General features: G+C 43.1%; 2 protein-coding genes across 2 annotated transcripts in view; one reads left to right on the top strand and one right to left on the bottom strand.

Moving 5' to 3' along the window:
• The window catches only part of LMF2 (lipase maturation factor 2), a 36,700-nt gene extending 34,137 nt beyond the window's left edge, over positions 1-2,563 (bottom strand). The window contains exon 1 of the mRNA XM_044279914.1: positions 2,396-2,563. Coding sequence (XP_044135849.1) covers positions 2,396-2,489 — 94 coding nt within the window. The 5' untranslated portion in view covers positions 2,490-2,563. The remainder of the gene's footprint in view (positions 1-2,395) is intronic.
• A 1,700-nt stretch (positions 2,564-4,263) lies between these two features.
• NCAPH2 (non-SMC condensin II complex subunit H2) overlaps positions 4,264-17,772 on the top strand; it is a 49,816-nt gene continuing 36,307 nt past the window's right edge. The window contains 11 exon segments of the mRNA XM_044283417.1: positions 4,264-4,378; positions 6,489-6,611; positions 9,052-9,153; positions 9,872-9,927; positions 11,554-11,635; positions 13,454-13,522; positions 13,611-13,690; positions 14,227-14,381; positions 14,873-14,962; positions 16,229-16,308; positions 17,284-17,355. Of these exon segments, the coding sequence (XP_044139352.1) occupies positions 6,504-6,611; positions 9,052-9,153; positions 9,872-9,927; positions 11,554-11,635; positions 13,454-13,522; positions 13,611-13,690; positions 14,227-14,381; positions 14,873-14,962; positions 16,229-16,308; positions 17,284-17,355 (894 nt within the window). The 5' untranslated portion in view covers positions 4,264-4,378; positions 6,489-6,503.

Raw genomic sequence — 17,772 nt, 5'->3', positions numbered from 1 at the left:
TCAGCACCATGTAATTAATTCCAGGGCATTGTACATATTTAAAGGGTCTATAGTGACCCTGTCAGGTCCGTTATGCTGTCCTCTCGGAGCATAGTTTAAGTGAGCCTTCTGGAGTTAACGGGAAGCTGACTATTACTCACTTGTGGAGCTTCGCAGCACAACCAGAGAGTCATTCGCTCTGAAGTCAGGAGTCCGATGTATTCATGACATGCAAGCTCCTGCCCCTTCCAGTCCCCGATTGACATGTTTCTGTGCCAATGGAGAAGCCTGTCAATTAGCAATTTCACCCCTCTGGCCCAAACTAGGTTCTTCTGATTACATCCCCCTCTTAGGCCTATTGCACACGGCCGTTTTTTTTTTCCCGTTTACTGGCCGTTTTTTGCGTTCCGTATACGGTCCGTATACGGAACCATTCATTTCAATGGTTCCGCAAAAAAAAACGGAATGTACTCCGTATGCATTCCGTTTCCGTATTTCAGTTTTTCCGTTTTAACATAGAACATGTCCTATTATTGCCCGCAAATCACAGTCCGTGGCTCCATTCAAGTCAATGGATCCGCTAAAAAAACGGAACACATACGGAAATGCATCCGTATGTCTTCCGTTTCCGTTCCGTTTTTCCCTGAACCATCTATTGAAAATGTTATGCCCAGCCCAATTTTATCTATGTAATTACTGTATACTGTATATGCCATACGGAAAAACGGAACGGAAAAACGGAACAGAAACGGAAACAAAAAACGGATCAAACACTGAAAAAGCCATACGGTCGTGTGCAATAGGCCTTAGTGAGAAATCCAGCACCAGCCCCGTTCAACAGAATCGCCGCGCCTGCGCACTTCATTCCCCATTATGGGCAGAGGCACAAGGCCGGCTAGATCGGGATGTACGGGCCGACACATGCGCATTAAACGCTCTTGTGCCTCTGCTCATAATGGGGAATGAAGTGTGCAAGCACGGCAAATTTGTTGAACGGGGCTGGTGCTGCATTTCTCAGAGGACGACGTAATCAGAAGAACCTAGGGCGGGCCAGAGGGGTGAAAGGGGAGGGGGTTTCGTATGAAAAGCGCCGAGGGGCCTGGGCACCGGCCGCATGAATGCCGCCCCTGGGCACCTTCAGAAGCTAGTTAATATATTGAATAAAAAAGTGTTTTTTCTGAGAAAAATCAGCGATGGACAGCAATATGGAAGGTAGCAATCTAATATGGGGAATGTAATGGAGATCCTGATGTTAGTGTTCTACAATGGTGATTTTAGGTGAAAGACTCCCTTTAACTCCAAAGTGACAGGCTCCTGACATCAATGTGAAATCAGAGGGCAGCACAAGGGATCCGACAGGTTCCCTTTACGCCTTAAAACAGGGATCTCAAACTGCGGACCTCAAGCTGTTGCAAAACTAAAACTCCCAGCATTGCCGGACAGCCTACAGGTACCAGCCTACAGCAGGGCATTGTGGGAGTTGTAGTTTTGCAACAGCTGGAGGGCTGCACTTTGAGATGCCTGCCTTAAAACAAGAATGTACAATAGATAGATGTATATAGCGGCTCACCCGTCGTGATTTCTGGAGTTAGGGCCCTGTTAGGTAGGCTCACCCCAAAGCCTCTCAAGAGATTTATACAAAACAAATATATTAACATGCACTCTCTTATTTGGAACTGTATTAAAATCTAGTGCTGTAATTGAGTATTCCTATTGTGCATAGGCAAAGAAAAATAAAAATAAAATAATTTAAAATCTCAATATTGATAGATGAAGACACAAAGACAAGTTGCTGTAGTAATAGTCAATATAAATAAAAGGTAGCAAAGTATTCCACTGACCGTGATACATATACTCTTCTCACTATTTCATATTAAAACCACCCTAAAAGAAATACAATATGCAGAAGCAGCGCAACACTCCGTGTCTTTGGCCAAAAGGTCCCCAAATAGGTTATTGATAGTTTGTATGTTCTTTTTGTTACTCAATAGTTGGGGTAGAAAGTTCTTACCATGGGCTCCTGGCAATCAGGACAAAACCCAAAATGAAAGGGCATGGCCACAAAAGAGGTGGGAGACCACTTCCTGTGTGGGGGGCTTCATAGTCTGGTAGCCATCTTCTGACAATATGCCCAATATCACCGCGCCCATTTCATCGCATTCAGCCGTAATAATGGGAAACTTTGGGTGAAGACCCAAATCATGCACTACCAGCAGCATCAACCCGTATCTATCTCTTCATGACTAGACCCACCCTGCTAGCAATACTGCCCACATCACATGCAATCAGCTGGGGAAAGTGTGGTGTGACAGAAGGAGAATGGGAGTAGATTTCCCACCACAGAAACGGAGGTCTCACATGCCCGTACAAATAACCCCCCCAAAAAAACTGCAGCCGCCAATTCCGTGTATTTTACCTGGTATCTGCGTATACAGTGACAGGAATGCACACAGGTAAATGCCACTCAGCCCCCATAAGAAGGTACTTCGAACTTGCCGTTGCTCCCCCATGACCGCGGAACCCCCTCAAATCTTTGCAGCAGTCTGGATGAGTCACAACGTGGACGGTCTGCGCATGCGCATTAAAGGGTCCCAGGCGCCCTACTAGACACGCATGCGCGTTTCACGTGTCCACGTTTTGAACTGATTTGATAGGCGGGCTCCGGGTCTTTCACTGCGCAGGCGCAGTTGTAACGTCTGAGCGGATATTTCGCCCAGCAGAATAGCGATCCATTCCTGTCCATGTACAAACTTACAAAGAGCAGAGTAACTGGAGGGCTCCCACTGCTCGGTTGCATTGCTTTTGCCTTTTCTTCAGAGCCCTGCTTCTACCATTGAACCATCATTTATATCTGACTGAAATAAAAAATCAAAAGCAGAAACTGCAGGAAAAGTGATGTGATTTGGCGGATTTCTCTGCATCTGTTGGGCACACCAGAGTTGTTTTTCTCTGCGTCTGTTCCATTTTTGGGGGCTGATCAGATGGTTACCCATACATTTCTATGGAGCCGTTAAAATTGCGGTGTAGTCAACCATTTCTTTTCCGCGTTTCCCGTCCGCAAAAAAAGTATTGCATGTCCTATTCTTGTCCATAATAAACGTTTTGCGGACCCATTGAAGTCAATGGGCCCGCAAAAAAATGCGGATGACCAACGGAAGCCATCCGTATGTCATCCGCATCAGTTTTTCTTTTTGCGGATGGTTGCTGGAAACCCTGTATATACCAGTATCCTGGGTGGGGATATTTACATTTCAAGAATTACAGACTTCAGTTTTTTTTTTTGAGGACCGCAAAAAAATATAATAACTGAAGACACACAGAAACACAACCTACAAAATTTGCGGACAAGCGGAACGGATGTGGATGTAAAAAAAAAACGAACACGGATCCGCTATTTGCGTGTAGCCTTATATGCAGATTTTTGGGTGGATTTGCCACAATCTCACCCTTGCATTGCAAAGGCTTGGTCCACACAGAGAATTTTCAGAGCTGAAAAAACCTGATGCAGAAAATTTTGTGGTGGATCTTTTATTTTATCAGTTGTGCTCAGTTCCGTCAGAGATCCATTATTTTAAATGGGAGAAAAAGCCCTCCTCGCAGGAACCCTATAACTACAGAAAACTGGGGTAAAGTTGCCCACAGCAACCAGATTGCACCTTTCATTTATCACAGCTCATTTGGAAAATCAAAGATGGAATTTGCTTGGTTGCTATCGGCAACTAAGCCAGTTCTACTTTACCGCAGTTTGATAAATCTGTTTGCGCTGTATTTTACATTAACCTATTGACTTCCTGCTAATATTTGCAGCATTTCTTCCCCCTCAAAATATGTGTTTCCTCAGTGGGGTTACAACTGATTCAATAACATAAATCAAGCTGCCAGTGATGTGCGGTGCCCCTTCTTGGTGAGGAGCTGGCTGTACCTGCATAGTAATAAATAAGTGGCACGGTGTGACCAGGCTCCTAGGAGAACAAGATTTTACTAAGTAAAAGAAAAACTTTGTTGCTAGTAGCAACCAATGTCAGCGCTATAAGAAATGAAAGCTGCCCTATCATTGGCTGCTCTGGACACTTTTTCCTTTAGTAGCTTTCATTGGACTCTATCACAAACCTAAACACAAATGAGACGACAAATCCCGCACTACAGGAAAGCCCGGCCTTTCAGCGTCACGTGTGCAGCCAAGAATGACAGCGCCACCTCGCGACCCCCAGAGGCATTGCGAGACCGTCTTTCTGCTCCCAGTAGTGCTGGTCTGATTGGTAGAATTCGAAGAGCCCGGAAGTGCACGTCTGTACCGGGCTGGGCGGGAAAAACAAAAATGGCGAGCCGAGGCTGAAAGAGAAGCGGAGTAGCTCGTTACACTGTACGTTTTATTTTACACACAGGCGCCTGCGCTAAGGTGAGTTTACCGGACATCCAGGGGCGAGCTGATCTTTCCGCTACGTGTGATAGGCATGGGCTGAGCTCAGTGCCCACCTGTCAGCTACCATCTCCCTATTTGTGGAAACACTACAATTCCCAGCATGGCCTGACAGCTGCAGCCGATCAGGGCATGTTGGTAGTTGTAGTGTCTCAGCAGGCGGAGGGCTGCTGTCAAGGCTCTGACCACACTGCTGCCCTGATACTAATACGTCTGCCATTGCAGCTGTATACATCATTACTGGTATCCATCCTCAGCTAGGAAAATAGGGTTTCCAGAAAGAACGGTTCCTCCATTTTCTTTTCCCTAGCACACCTGCTTGGCTATGTTCCCGTCACCCATACGGTTCCATTGTAAAAAAATAAATGTATGTGTATATAAATTATATATATTTTTTCTTCTGGAGCGCTGTATCAGCACAACCTGTACTCGCTTCAGTCCCTGCCACCTGTGCCATTAAACCTGGTGCGGGCAACGGGGCCTGAAGACACCGTGTAAGACTGCGCTGATACAACTCTCTGGGTCACTGTGGGAGCCCAGCTCTGACAGACTACCACTGTAACAGTGCCATCCTGTCAGTAGTGACCGTGCCATCTAAGAAGTTACGCAGAGGCTCCCTGTCACCATCGCTGCCCTGAGTACACAATGCAGTGCCATGGCTGCCAGGGACCTACCATAGCTGTATGCCTATTACACTGTGCCACAGACACAGCCTAATAGTACAGTGATAGGTTATAATGAAGTGGTATACATAAAAAAAAAAAATAGGTAAAGTTTTTTTTTTTTTTTTTGTAAAAGAAAAAAAACCACATACACTGTATTGCCAAGTTTGCCATAATACAGATAACATGATAAACCATCACCTGAACAACATAAAACGCAATAAGTAATGTTTTTTTTCCATATTTCCCTTACCAAGAATAGTATAAATGAAAACTACATCTAACCCTACACAAAAAGGCAACATACGCAAGCTACATCCACGGAAAAATGAATTCTGGCTCTTAGAATGCGTTGCTCATATATATAGAACTATTGCTTTTGTGTGAAATGTGCTATGCTATTATTGTAAAATTAGTAAAAAAAAACTAAACAAAAAAAAACCATAACTATATATGTAATCATACTGACCCATAGAAAAAAATTACCGCACTAGTTATTCCACAAGCTGAACTCCGTGAATTTAAAGTGCAAATCAATATTCCGACATCAGTACAACTTTCACAGAAGGGTGGGAGGGCTGGGCGCAGATATGATCTCTATGGCCCGATGCATCTAACTATATGGGCATTAAAATCTGCGGCAACTCCTGGCAGTGTAGATTTTCTCTTGTGGTACACGGACCTCCTGAAGAGGCACCAATCTTAATGCATCATACAGCATCCAGTTTTCTTACTTAGCCAGAAACACCAGTCTTAGGGTCTATTCACACGTCCGCAATTTCGTTCCGCATTTTGCGGAACGGAATTGCGGACTTATTCATTTCTATTAGGCAGCACGATGTGCTGCCCGGATCCGAAATTGCGGATCCGCACTTCCGGGTCAGCAATTCCGATCCCCCCAAAAAATAGAACATGTCCTATTCTTGTCCGCAATTGCGGACAAGAAAATGCATTTTCTATGAGAATGCCGGCGATGTCTGTGTTTTGCGGATCCACGGATACGCAAAACACACACGGACGTGTGAATGGACCCTAAGGCCTCATGCACATGGCAGTTGATGGCCGTGGCCCGTATTGCGGTCCGCAAACAGTGTGTCTGCAATATGCAGGCACCAGCCGCGTGCTCACCAGATCACGGATGCGGAGACCCATTCAATTGTTCTATATATATATATATATATATATATAATATATTTATTTTTTATTTTTTGCTGTCCGGATCATGGACTCATTCAAGTTGAACAGGTCTGGATTCGTCGCGGTAGATGCACGGATGGTGCCTGTGCATTGGGGCCTGTACAGAATGGCCGCGTGCAAGAGGCCTTAAACTAACACCCCCCCCCCCCCCCTTCCTTAGAGTTAACCTGTGACCCTCTATACATGGAGTTCACATGAATCTGCTTCACTGTGTATTAAACTCTTTCCAGGTGCATTTATAAAAGATGGAGGACGTGGAGTCCAGGTACTCTCACCTGCTGCAGCCAATCAGGGACATGACCAAGAACTGGGAGGTGGATGTGGCCACTCAGCTGGGCGAGTACTTGGAAGAGGTAAAGTTTTATGTTATAGATAATATATAAAACTTTTTCCAAATTGTGATTGTTAGAATCATTACAAGGACCTGGGGCATTAGGATGTCATGGAAGCTACGAGTCAGAAGCTAGAGATGATCTAGTAAGGCTACTTTCACACCTGCGTTTAGGTGCGGATCCGTCTGGTATCTGCACAGACGGATCCGCACCTATAATGCAAACGCTTAGATCTGTTCAGAACGGATCCGTTTGCATTACCATGAGCAAAAAATGTTTGTTCATGATAATGCAAACAGATCCGTTTTGACTTTACATTGAAAGTCAATGGGGGACGGATCAGTTTGAAAATTTAGCCATATTGTGTCAACTTCAAACGGATCCATCCCCATTGACTTACATTGTAAGTCTGGACGGATCCATTTGCCTCCGCACGGCCAGGCGGACACCCGAACGCTGCCAGCAGCGTTCGGGTGTCCGCCTGCTGAGATGAGGACAAACGCTGCCAGACTGATGCATTCTGAGCGGATCTGCATCCACTCAGAATGCATTAGGGCTGGACGGATCAGTTCGGGGCCGCTTGTGAGAGCCTTCAAACGAAACTCACAAGTGGAGCCCCGAACGCAAGTGTTAAAGTAGCCTAAGTCCCCAGCACTCCCCAGTGTTGAGGGTGACGTAAAAACACCACGTGCACAGGTATTTAAACAGTCCCAAAACAGCACTGTGCGACTCTTTTACGCCAAAACCTGGCATACAGAGTCATAATAAATGGCCCACATTGTGTGTCCAGAATGCACCAGTCATTTACTTTTATGCTTTCAGGTGTGGTATCAAATACAGCTAATATTTCTCTTGTTTCTGAAAATATGCTAATAAATTAAATAGAATCCTAAGACCTTGTTCACACTTTGGATTTGGTCTGTGGAAAATCTGCCACTGCAGAAATGCTGCGGTTTTGTAGCCATAGAACCGTAACCGTAACTTCATGAACTGCATCATGGGCTCCTATAAAGAATAATGGGAGGCGTTTTTCGAGACAGAATCCACACCTAAATCTATTCAGAAAACATTGTGAACGCACTCTTAGGCCTTTTTCACACGAGCGAGTTTTCACGCGTGGGTGCAATGCGTGATGTGAACGCATAGCACCCGCACTGAATCCTGACCTGCTCATTTCAATAGATCTACGTACATGTTTTTTTGTTTTTCATGCATCAGTTCTGCATTGCATGAAAAACGCAGCATGTTCTATATTCAGCGTTTTTCACGTAGCCCTGGCCCCATAGAAGTGAATGGGGATTCAGTGGAAAACTCATTGCATCTGCAAGCACGTGCAGATGCAATGCATTTTTTACTGATGGTTGTTAGGAGATGTTTGTGAAAAACGCATTGCACCAGCGCTGAAAAAACTGAACATCTGAACGCAATCGCAGACAAAACTGACTGAACTTGGGGGAGGGGGGTTTGACCAGGGTTGAGGGTTATGAGAGTAAATTGGTTATGATGAGCATCACCCTTCATTGATAGGAAATGATATTAATATCTTGCACTGCTGTCAGACTATATGCATCCATTAATAGAGATTATGTGTATCTCATATTGTAACATGTACGTGCAATGATGTTCATGTTCTATTTTTACCTCTGAAAAATTAATAAAAACTATCTGATTTAAAAAAAAATAAAAAATGGCTGAACTTGCTTGCAAAGTGGTGCGAGTTTTCCTAAGTGCATCAGGACCTAATCCATCACGCTCGTGTGAAAGAGGCCTTGGGGTACAGTCACATGGGGTGGATTTTGCAGCGGTTCAGCAGTGTAATTTCCCCTGACGAATTGTACTCCAGGTCAGTTTGTGCTGCAGATCCCCCTCCTTCCCCAGCATGTGTGAACCCTTAAAGGGGTTCTGCCCGCAGCCTGCCTCCGTAAATGGGAGATTCACACTTGACTGCTCTCCAGTCCTCCGCAGAGGCTCCCGCATCTCCATATTCCAGTCCGCGGCCTGTTTACATCCAGCCAATAATTGTTTGCCTAAAAAAACTACATTTAGATTCTCTTTTAGGCTACGTCTACATGACGACATTTGACGCGTGACAAATAGGGCACTACTACACTGCAACATTTTCTTGCACTAATGTCGCGCGACAATTTTTATAATGGCAGTCTATGGTGTCGTGCTGCAACATGCTGTGACGCAACAGTCGCAGAAAAATCCATCTTGAATGGATTTTCTGCGACTGTTGCGTCGCAGCATGTTGCAGTGTGACGCCATAGACTGCCATTATAAAAATTGTCGCGCGACAAATGTCGTCGTGTAGACGTAGCCTTATTGCTCTGTGGCTCCACTTTTTATTATCTTGATTTGTTTTCTAGAATAATTATCTCAAAAATATAATGAAAGCGTCAACATTTATTGAAACAAACTTTTTTTGCTGCATGATAATCCATTTCATTTATATTTGTAGTTGGATCAGATCTGCATATCGTTTGATGGAGGTAAAACCACCATGAACTTTGCAGAAGCTGCCCTCCTCATCCAAGGGTCAGCATGCATTTACAGTAAAAAGGTGAGTTAGTGCATTAGTCTGTAAGGGGGTTTCCCAAAATGTCAACTTATTTCCTACCCCCAGGATAGGTGAGGGTGCAACCATAGGACCCCCACATGTGATGAGAACACGGGTCTTGTGTCACTCATATATGAATGAAGCGGTGTTTGAGCTCCATTCATTCTGTGAAGACTGCTGGATGTAGTGCTTGGCTATCTCCAGCCATCCCATAGAGCTTTTTGACAAAGTTGACAGAGGAATATTTTTGTCTAGAGATGGTATTCAAGCTTTATTGGCCAGGCCCCCCCCTTGATTGTGATTGCAGTTTTTTTTTTTTTTTTGCAGCATTTTAAAAAGTTGCTTCTGAAAATTCTGGCCTACATCTACTCCCCTAACTAACCATGTCCACTTTCTCACCCACTTTTTAAAAGTGCAGAGAGCAGTGTACAATCTTCACTTCTATGGGAGAGGCAGGGATTAGCGCTTTGTGGTGGACAGACCCCGGGAAATCTGGAGTCTTTCAGCCGCAGCGCTCCCCGCTCCGTTCTTGATATAGGTGCGGGTCCTACCACTGGGACCTGCACCTATCAGACAAAAGGCATATCCTAGCGATATGCCCCCATTGTCTAAGATGGGAATACCCCTTTAATAGCAGCTTAGCATCTGTTAAAATTTTGTTTGTGTTCATGTTTAGATAATCAGTTTGGTTTTAATTAGATTAATTTCTTTTTGTATATAGGTGGAATATCTTTACTCTTTGGTGTATCAAGCCTTGGATTTCATATCCAATAAGAAGTATGTATCGCAGTATATACGTTCTGTGTAATAATTAAGAGCAAAAGTGTTTATATTTTATTAGTTAAAACCTATTAGTACGCTACCACTTTTCTAACCATTATAGAGGCTGTCTGAGTAGTTTAAAGGGGTTCTCCAGGCTTTTAATATTGATGACCTATCCTCAGGATTCCTTCTCTCTTCCTGCTCGCTGCTGCTGTGTCTGTGGCGAGCAGGAAGAAAGAATGTAGAAAACTTGAGCACACTGCACATGCCTTTTCTTCCTACAGCTGATCGGTGGGGGTGCCAAGTATCGGACCCCCGCCAATCTGATAATGATGACCTATCCTGAGGATAGGTCATCAATAGTAAAAGCCCGGAGAACCCCTTTAAAATTATGCCTCATGCCAGTGGAAAAAATAACTATATTATTTGCCTGTTTTCTCAGCTCTACATCTCTGGTCTTCCTCCTGCTCTTTGTATATAAGACTGCAGTGGTGACATAGGTTGTTGTGGTCACGTGCCATAGACCACTATCACTGGCCTCAGCGGTATATGGCACGAGAACGCTGTGGCCAGTGATTGGTTGCGGTCACGTGTTGTGCACCTCAATGTCTGTCTTGTATATAAAGAATGGGAGGAGGACTGGAGATGCAGAGGTAAGAATGACACTGTAGAAACAGGTTTCTTTATTTTATTTCCATATCAATTTACTGCCATGAGCTTGTATATTCAAAAAAATATAAATAATAATTTTAATCTTCCCTATACAATACACATCTGCTTTTAGGTTTAAAACTGCATCTGAAAACCTCTTCAAAACCTGACAGAACTACAGTATATTAAATATATAACATTTTCTTTAAACTGTACCTCTGATTACAAAGAACTTTTGGAGAATGTGAAAAACTATGTAATATATCTTTATTACAGAAAAAATTTAATCTTGTTTCTCCACTTATCAGCCACATCTTCCTCTCCTCCTGTTTGCAGCATTGATCAGGTTACTGCTGCTTCCCCTAGAAGTCTAGGGAGTGGGAGATGAGATACTATCATGTCTCCCATACACTTCACACACGAGATCCCTTTCTCTGTAGAAAACCTTTAGAAGCAGCAGCATGGATGACATTAAACATCAGTAGTGAGCAGTTTAGCTGGGAAGCACTGGCATGAGATAAAACTTACTAAAGCTGCTTCTTCCCCTCGCAGCAATGGTAACCTGATCTTTGTCTTCTTACTGGAGATGGATATTATCAGTGAACTACGGATCTATGATTGGTGCAGAGGATAAATAGTTTGATAAAAGTGAAGAAAGGCAATTTTCTCTAATAAAATACCTTAGAAAGTTTATCTTGCCTTGTACAATTGATTTATGGACTAGGACAGTTCCTAAAACTGGACAACGCATGGGAGCCCTCTGCAAAAAAGAACTGAGCTTTCCTTATTGCACTGTACAGAAGAGGTATGCAATTTACTTTAGCAGTCACATGTTGTCACAGCTGCAGCCAGGAGAACTGGAGAGGTGCCACGCGATCTTTTCGGGAGAATATAGCCTTTCGAAATATAGCCTTGGTTGGCTTTACATTTATTTTTAAGTTTTTTATTTTTCCATACAAACGAGAGCTACAATTGTCATGTTTTACCTAGGCGGAATCAGCAGCCTGCCTCTGTTGGAGAAGATGGGGTGGACAAAGATGCAAACTTTCCAAACCAGAATGAAGAACAAGAGGTAATGGTTGTACTCTGAATATGCAATTAAAAGCAAACAAGACAGATACCTTTTAAAAGGCTACAATCACACGACCATATGAATGAGTCCGCATCTGTTCCACAATTTTGCAGAACTGCTGAGAACCCATTTGTTTGTACGGGGGCGCAAAAGATGTGGACAGCATACGGTGTGCTGTCCGGATCCGTAGTTCTGTTCCGCGGCCCCTCAAAAAGAATAGAACATGTCCTATTCTTGTCTGCAATTGCGGACAAGAATAGCCATTTTCTCTGATGTCGGCGGCATGTGCTGTCCGCAAATTACGGAATGCACATGGGCCAGTATCCACAAAACACCACGTTCGTGTGAATGTCTTACACAATTATTGCATCTTAATAAAAATAAATAATTTTGTTGTTAGTACAAACATGCAAATTTGATGCAACGAGAGTCATCTTTGCTCTTATTGCACTGGTGCTCCTGCCCTTTGTGTGGCCTGCCCCTCTCTGGCTGCTTTGATTGACAGGCTCAGGCAGTGGCAACGTAATCTTGCCCGGCCCTGTGTTCCCATGCATGCAAAAGTGTCATTACTCGGGAACCGAGCCTCGGATCAACAAAATTTAACTAAAACTCTGTGACAGTGCCCTTAGTTGGATAGGGAGGTTGCTGGTGACAGACTCTCTTTTAAAAGTGAAAAGCCAATGAAAAATTTGACCAAGTGATATGGCTTTTAACCCCTGTGTTAACTGCAAGTTATACGGGAAGTTATAGGGAGCAACATTGGACTCCCAAACTGGTCGGGGAACACTAACCTATTCATATCTCTGCCTCAAAGTAGTTTTGTGTAGGAAGCGAGAACTGATGTGGTCTTAGTCTGCCCTTAGGGCAAAGCATCTTAGCGCCATCATTACTGTAAGGCTGGATCACACAAAGAAGTAGATACAAAAGAAAGGAGGCATATCAGTCCTTCTCTTTGGATCTACTCCTGTGCTTGCAGCGCTGCTAGTAGCAAAACAGCGTAGCTATAATATGCTGATTTGCTTAGGGCAATATATTAAGACGACAGATCAGGTTTAATGCAAATGGGTAATACATAGAGATGAGCGAACTTCTGTTTTAAGTTCGGCGTCTAAAGTTCGGGGGCGGGTTAGCGGAGAATCCTGATCTGGAACCGGATATGGATTCCGACTTCCGTTGTGGTCCGTGGTAGCGGAATCAATAATGGCCGATTATTGATTCCGCTACCACGGACCACAACGGAAGTCGGAATCCATATCCGGTTCCAGATCGGGATTCTCCACTAACCCGACGCCGAACTTAAAACAGAAGTTCGCTCATCTCTAGTAATACATAGGGCAAACTATTTTAAACATGTGCTTCTTTATCAATTTGAACGGTGCCATTAAAGAGAATCTGTCACCAGCGACCTCACTAGCTAACTGTTTGCATAGACACAGAGCTATGGTTCACCTGATTAAAATGCTTAGGCCTTTGGTGCAATGAGGGTGTCACCATTGCTCTTGTTGCGTCCAAGCTCCTCTGATTTCTGTGGCCAGCCCCTCCTCTCTGCTTTGCCACTGCCTGGCCCTGTCAATCAGCGTTTTATTCAGGTGAACCACAGCTGTGTGTCTATGCAAACAATTTCATAGGGAGGTCACTGGTGGCTGATTCTGTTTAATACAACTATGTAGTAACATATGTATAGTTACATTTTATTTGCAACTATATTATAAAAGCAATGCCATGTCATGTAAATCATTGCAACTCTTTATGGCGATGTTAAATCTTAGAGACTGCCTTGTCTTCGGTCACATTATGATCCTTTTCCTTCTATTGTAGTTTCTCAGCCTAGATGATATAACTGACCCCAAGAAAGCCAACGTGGATTTGAAAAAGGAAAATCCAAATGTACGTTAATATACAGTTATTATGTATTGTTTCCCCATCCCTTTATCTGATCTAATTGATGTAATTTACATTTGTTCCTTTTTAATAGCTGGTGAACGTTATTCCCCTTACACCAATGGCGCTTGTTCCTCCTGAAGAAGTAGAAAAGAAAAACAACCCTCTATGCAGGTGAAAAGTGATTTATACATTATTTGTGGTTTTAGTCAATAACAAATGGTAAAGGTGCCCATGCATGATGCTCCTTCTGCCCATTTGGCATGTACAGGTGAAACAAATAGAGACCATGTGTTTCACCTGTACAAGCAATATAACCGCATCTCAAATCCAGTGTAACTGTACATGACACTCTACACCATGGATCGGCAACCTCCGGCACTACAGCTGTTCTGAAACTACACTCCCACAATCCCCTCCTCCTATGACGGTTTACAAGAACAGCTGAGTAAGTGTGCATGCTGGGAGTTGTAGTTTCACAGCCTCTGGAGTGCCGAAGAGCTCTAAAGCTACATGTACGAGCAACATTATGCTGTAATCACCTATGCGTTTTGTTTTGTTTTTGACAGTTTATTTTTACAGCCAAATACAGGAGTGGATTCAGAATTATCAGCTGTTTGAATCTTTGGCTTAAAGAAAAAAAAGTGTGCTTTCCGCCTTAAATCTAGTAAATGTTTTTTTCCTCATTTAAGTTAATTTGTATATTTCAGCCGAAAAGGAGAAATCTTGGCTAGCAGGAAGGATTTCCGTATGAACACCTGCACGCCTCATGCATGCGGTGCCTTCATGTTAGAACTGGCTCTAATGTCACCAACACACTTTGAACAAAATATCCAGCGAATGGAGGAGGCCAGCTTTCAGCCAGGTACAAAAACTTTCATAAAGTCTGACCAGTATTCCAAAAACTCCAAATATTTTGTTAATTCATAAATTGTTTTGTAAAAATTGATGCTAAAATAATTAGGCTAGGTCTACACAACGACATTTGTCGCACCAATGTCATGCAACAATTTTTATAATGGCAGTCTACGGTGTCGCACTGCGACGCGACAGTCGCAGAAAATCCATACGAAATGGATTTTTCTGCGACTGTCACGTTGCAGTATGTTGCAGTGCGACACCATAGACTGCCATTATAAAATTTGTTGCGCGACAAATGTTGCAGTGTAGTTGTGCCCCTATCTGTCGTCGTGTAGACCTAGCCTTAGATGGCATTAAGATGGTATCTATCTTGCAGAGTAATTTTTGCTATCCAACCTCTTTCATGAGTTACACCCCATTAAAGGAGTATTCTACAAAAAAAAGAAGTTGGTAGATTTATTAAGACTACAATTTTAAAGCGTTTCTCTTTTGCAGTTGTGCAGAACATAGAAAGTGATAAGAATGCAAATATGGAAGCTGAATGTGAAGCACCGTTACCAGTGTTGAACTTCTCTGATGAGAATGGTGAGTAAGATTACCTAAGTTACCAGGCCCTACAGAAAAACGCAGTTTACAGTTCTACTGCAAACAGCACATTCCGTAGAATTTTACTTCTACATGTATGAGCGCCCTTAGGCCACCTGTACACGAATGCGAATGAAGGCACACAAGATCTGTGCAAATTTCTGTGTATTTATTTGCGTTTCTGCAACATTACTGCACCAAAATCCACTATTTGTAATTGCAGATTCTGGTGTCCATTAGATGCAGTTTTTAGAAGAGAATAATTGCCGCAGATGCAGTTTCTCCGCAGATCTCACCCTTCCAGTAAAAAGGGTGAAATCTGCACACAAAAAAATTGCGAGTGTACGGGCCGTTTTTTTTTGTGTTCCGTATACGGAACCATTCATTTCAATGGTTCCGCAAAAAAAAACGGAATGCACTATGTATGCATTCCGTTTCCATTTTTCCGTTCCGTTGAAAGATAGAACATGTCCTATATTTGGCCGCAAATCGCGTTCCGTGGCTTCATTCAAGTCAATGGGTCCTCAAAAAAAAGGGACACATACGGAAACGCATCCATATGTCTTCCGTATCCGTTCCATTTTTTCTGAACCATCTATTGAAAATGTTATGCCCAGCCCAATTTTTTTCTATGTAATTACTGTACACTGTACATGGAATACGGAAACACAACGGAACTCAAAAACGGAACAACGGACCGCAAAAAACTATAAAAGCCATACGTTCGTGTGAACTAGGCCTAAAACTGCAAATATAATTGACATGCTGCAGACTTGGAAATCTGCAATGTAGGTCAAATTCCATCCGCAAAGTGTACATGACGTTTGTGTAATCTCATACACTTTGCTGGTACTGTACTATGTGGATATCCTGTGCGGAAAACCCTTACGTATTGAGCAAAGTGTACGGGTGGCCCTAGGCTTGCTTTGTTCAGGTCACATTTGGGCAATACAAATCAGAAGCATAGTGGCAGGGGTGCTCCCCACTAGCATCTCAAGGGCCAGCCTGACTGACAAGTCTGCCCCTATACAAAGGTCGCGGATAGACCTCGCAACCAAGCTGGGCTGGGAAAAGCCTGTGGGGTGCCACCACTTTGACTTTTCTGTCGGTATTTCAAGTTGTTTGTTGTTAGGGTAGCATAAAGCTCCAGACAGGGTTCCCCTTAAAGCCCTTTCAATTAGAGCCATTTGCTTACTAACTATATTTCTTTCAAAAGCATTATTAAGACATTTACATTGTTTTGGTTGTTTTTTTGCATGTTTAAAGGGAATGATGATGGATTTGTCCCACTGGATGATCACCATGAAGTAGAGATGGAACCTATTGAACAAATTGAGCGACAGGAGGTAACAGCATTTTTTTATTCTGCTGCATTGTGTCGTCATATCATATTGTGACATGTGAAAGGGTTTTGCTTAGAGTCTTGATGGTGCCATATCTTTGATCTGCAAACTCCGATCCGGCACTGAACTTTGGTGCAAACAGTCTACCAGAATATATTTTTGAGATATAAAGTTATTGGTCTTACTTGCTGAGGTATACACAATATTGTACAAAGGGTTTATTTCAACAGAAAATCAAATTGCATACCAAAAAGCTTTGCATGTTAGAAATTTTCTTGCACATATATAATTACTTTAAAAACAAATTCACTGTTAAAGGAGTTGGCCACTACACCTTTAATTCTCCACATCTACTGATCGTTTTAAAACATTGCATCACTAAGTGACTTTATGTGCTCTTCTCAGCTCATGTGCAGAATTAAAGGGGTTATCCGGCCACTATAATGACCTCCCCCTTCCCATTGTATACATTATACTTTCCTGCTCCCCGGCACCTACATCACTTTGGATCCCTGCACGGCTGCATCTCCCTGTCACTTAGATCAAAACATCTGGTGACGGTGGGAGCAGCCAATAGCAAGCCGCAATGGGGACGAGCCTCCCTAGTAGTTCGTAATAATCTGTGCAGGTAAGCTCTTTTACATAGTACTTACCCCCCTTGCTCCCCTGATGTTGCAGGTCCCGATCAGATATAGCTGCTTCTTTTCCTGTTCCACTGCATCATAGTCGGAACAGCTGAAGAAAAGTAGTGGCCACATCCGGTCAGGACCTGGGTGGAAGAGCCTGCACAAGCGCAGTGGAGACCCTCTGGGGAGGGTAAATACTACGTAAAAGCTTCCTTCTGCAGTTTATTATGAACTACTAAATAAGTTAAATAGCAAGAGAACCTCTTTAAATATACAATGGCTAACCTCTTTAAATGCATATCTTTAACTAAAAAAGCACCAAAATGTAATCAATCTGCATGTGTTTGTACAGATCCAAACAGAAGAGCGAGGATATGTACTGCGACAAAGAGCAGTGAAGGAAATGGCAGTTTCAAACGTCAAGGTACTCTACATTATATTTTTTTTTTTTTCGTCAAGTAATTATTTAGTGAAAACAAGAGGTGGCTGTAATATGTCATGTAATTCGGTGCGCATTGTGGCCAAAAAGTAGCTTATGATCTGCCAGAAAACCGCACTGTGGGGACTGGTAAATACACTGAACAAAAATATAAACGCAACACTTTCAGTTTTGCTCCCATTTTGCATGATCGACTAACCCCAGCAAATTATGCATACAATGGAGGATGTCGGCGCGGTCCACATGCACCACAAGAGCAAACTACACAGAATGTAGCAATCATATTAAACACAGAGAGAGAATGCACCAAACAGATATAACACTGACTATGCTGGCAAGACATGAATGAAGGTATTAAAAGCTGAGACTTTTGCCAATATATTCCAGTCATGGAGATATCGG

The sequence above is a fragment of the Bufo gargarizans genome, chromosome 2 (assembly GCF_014858855.1).
Source record: "Bufo gargarizans isolate SCDJY-AF-19 chromosome 2, ASM1485885v1, whole genome shotgun sequence".
Lineage (NCBI taxonomy): Eukaryota > Metazoa > Chordata > Amphibia > Anura > Bufonidae > Bufo > Bufo gargarizans.
The sequence above is the reverse complement of the archived record's forward strand: the minus strand, read 5'-3'. Positions and strand labels throughout refer to the sequence as shown.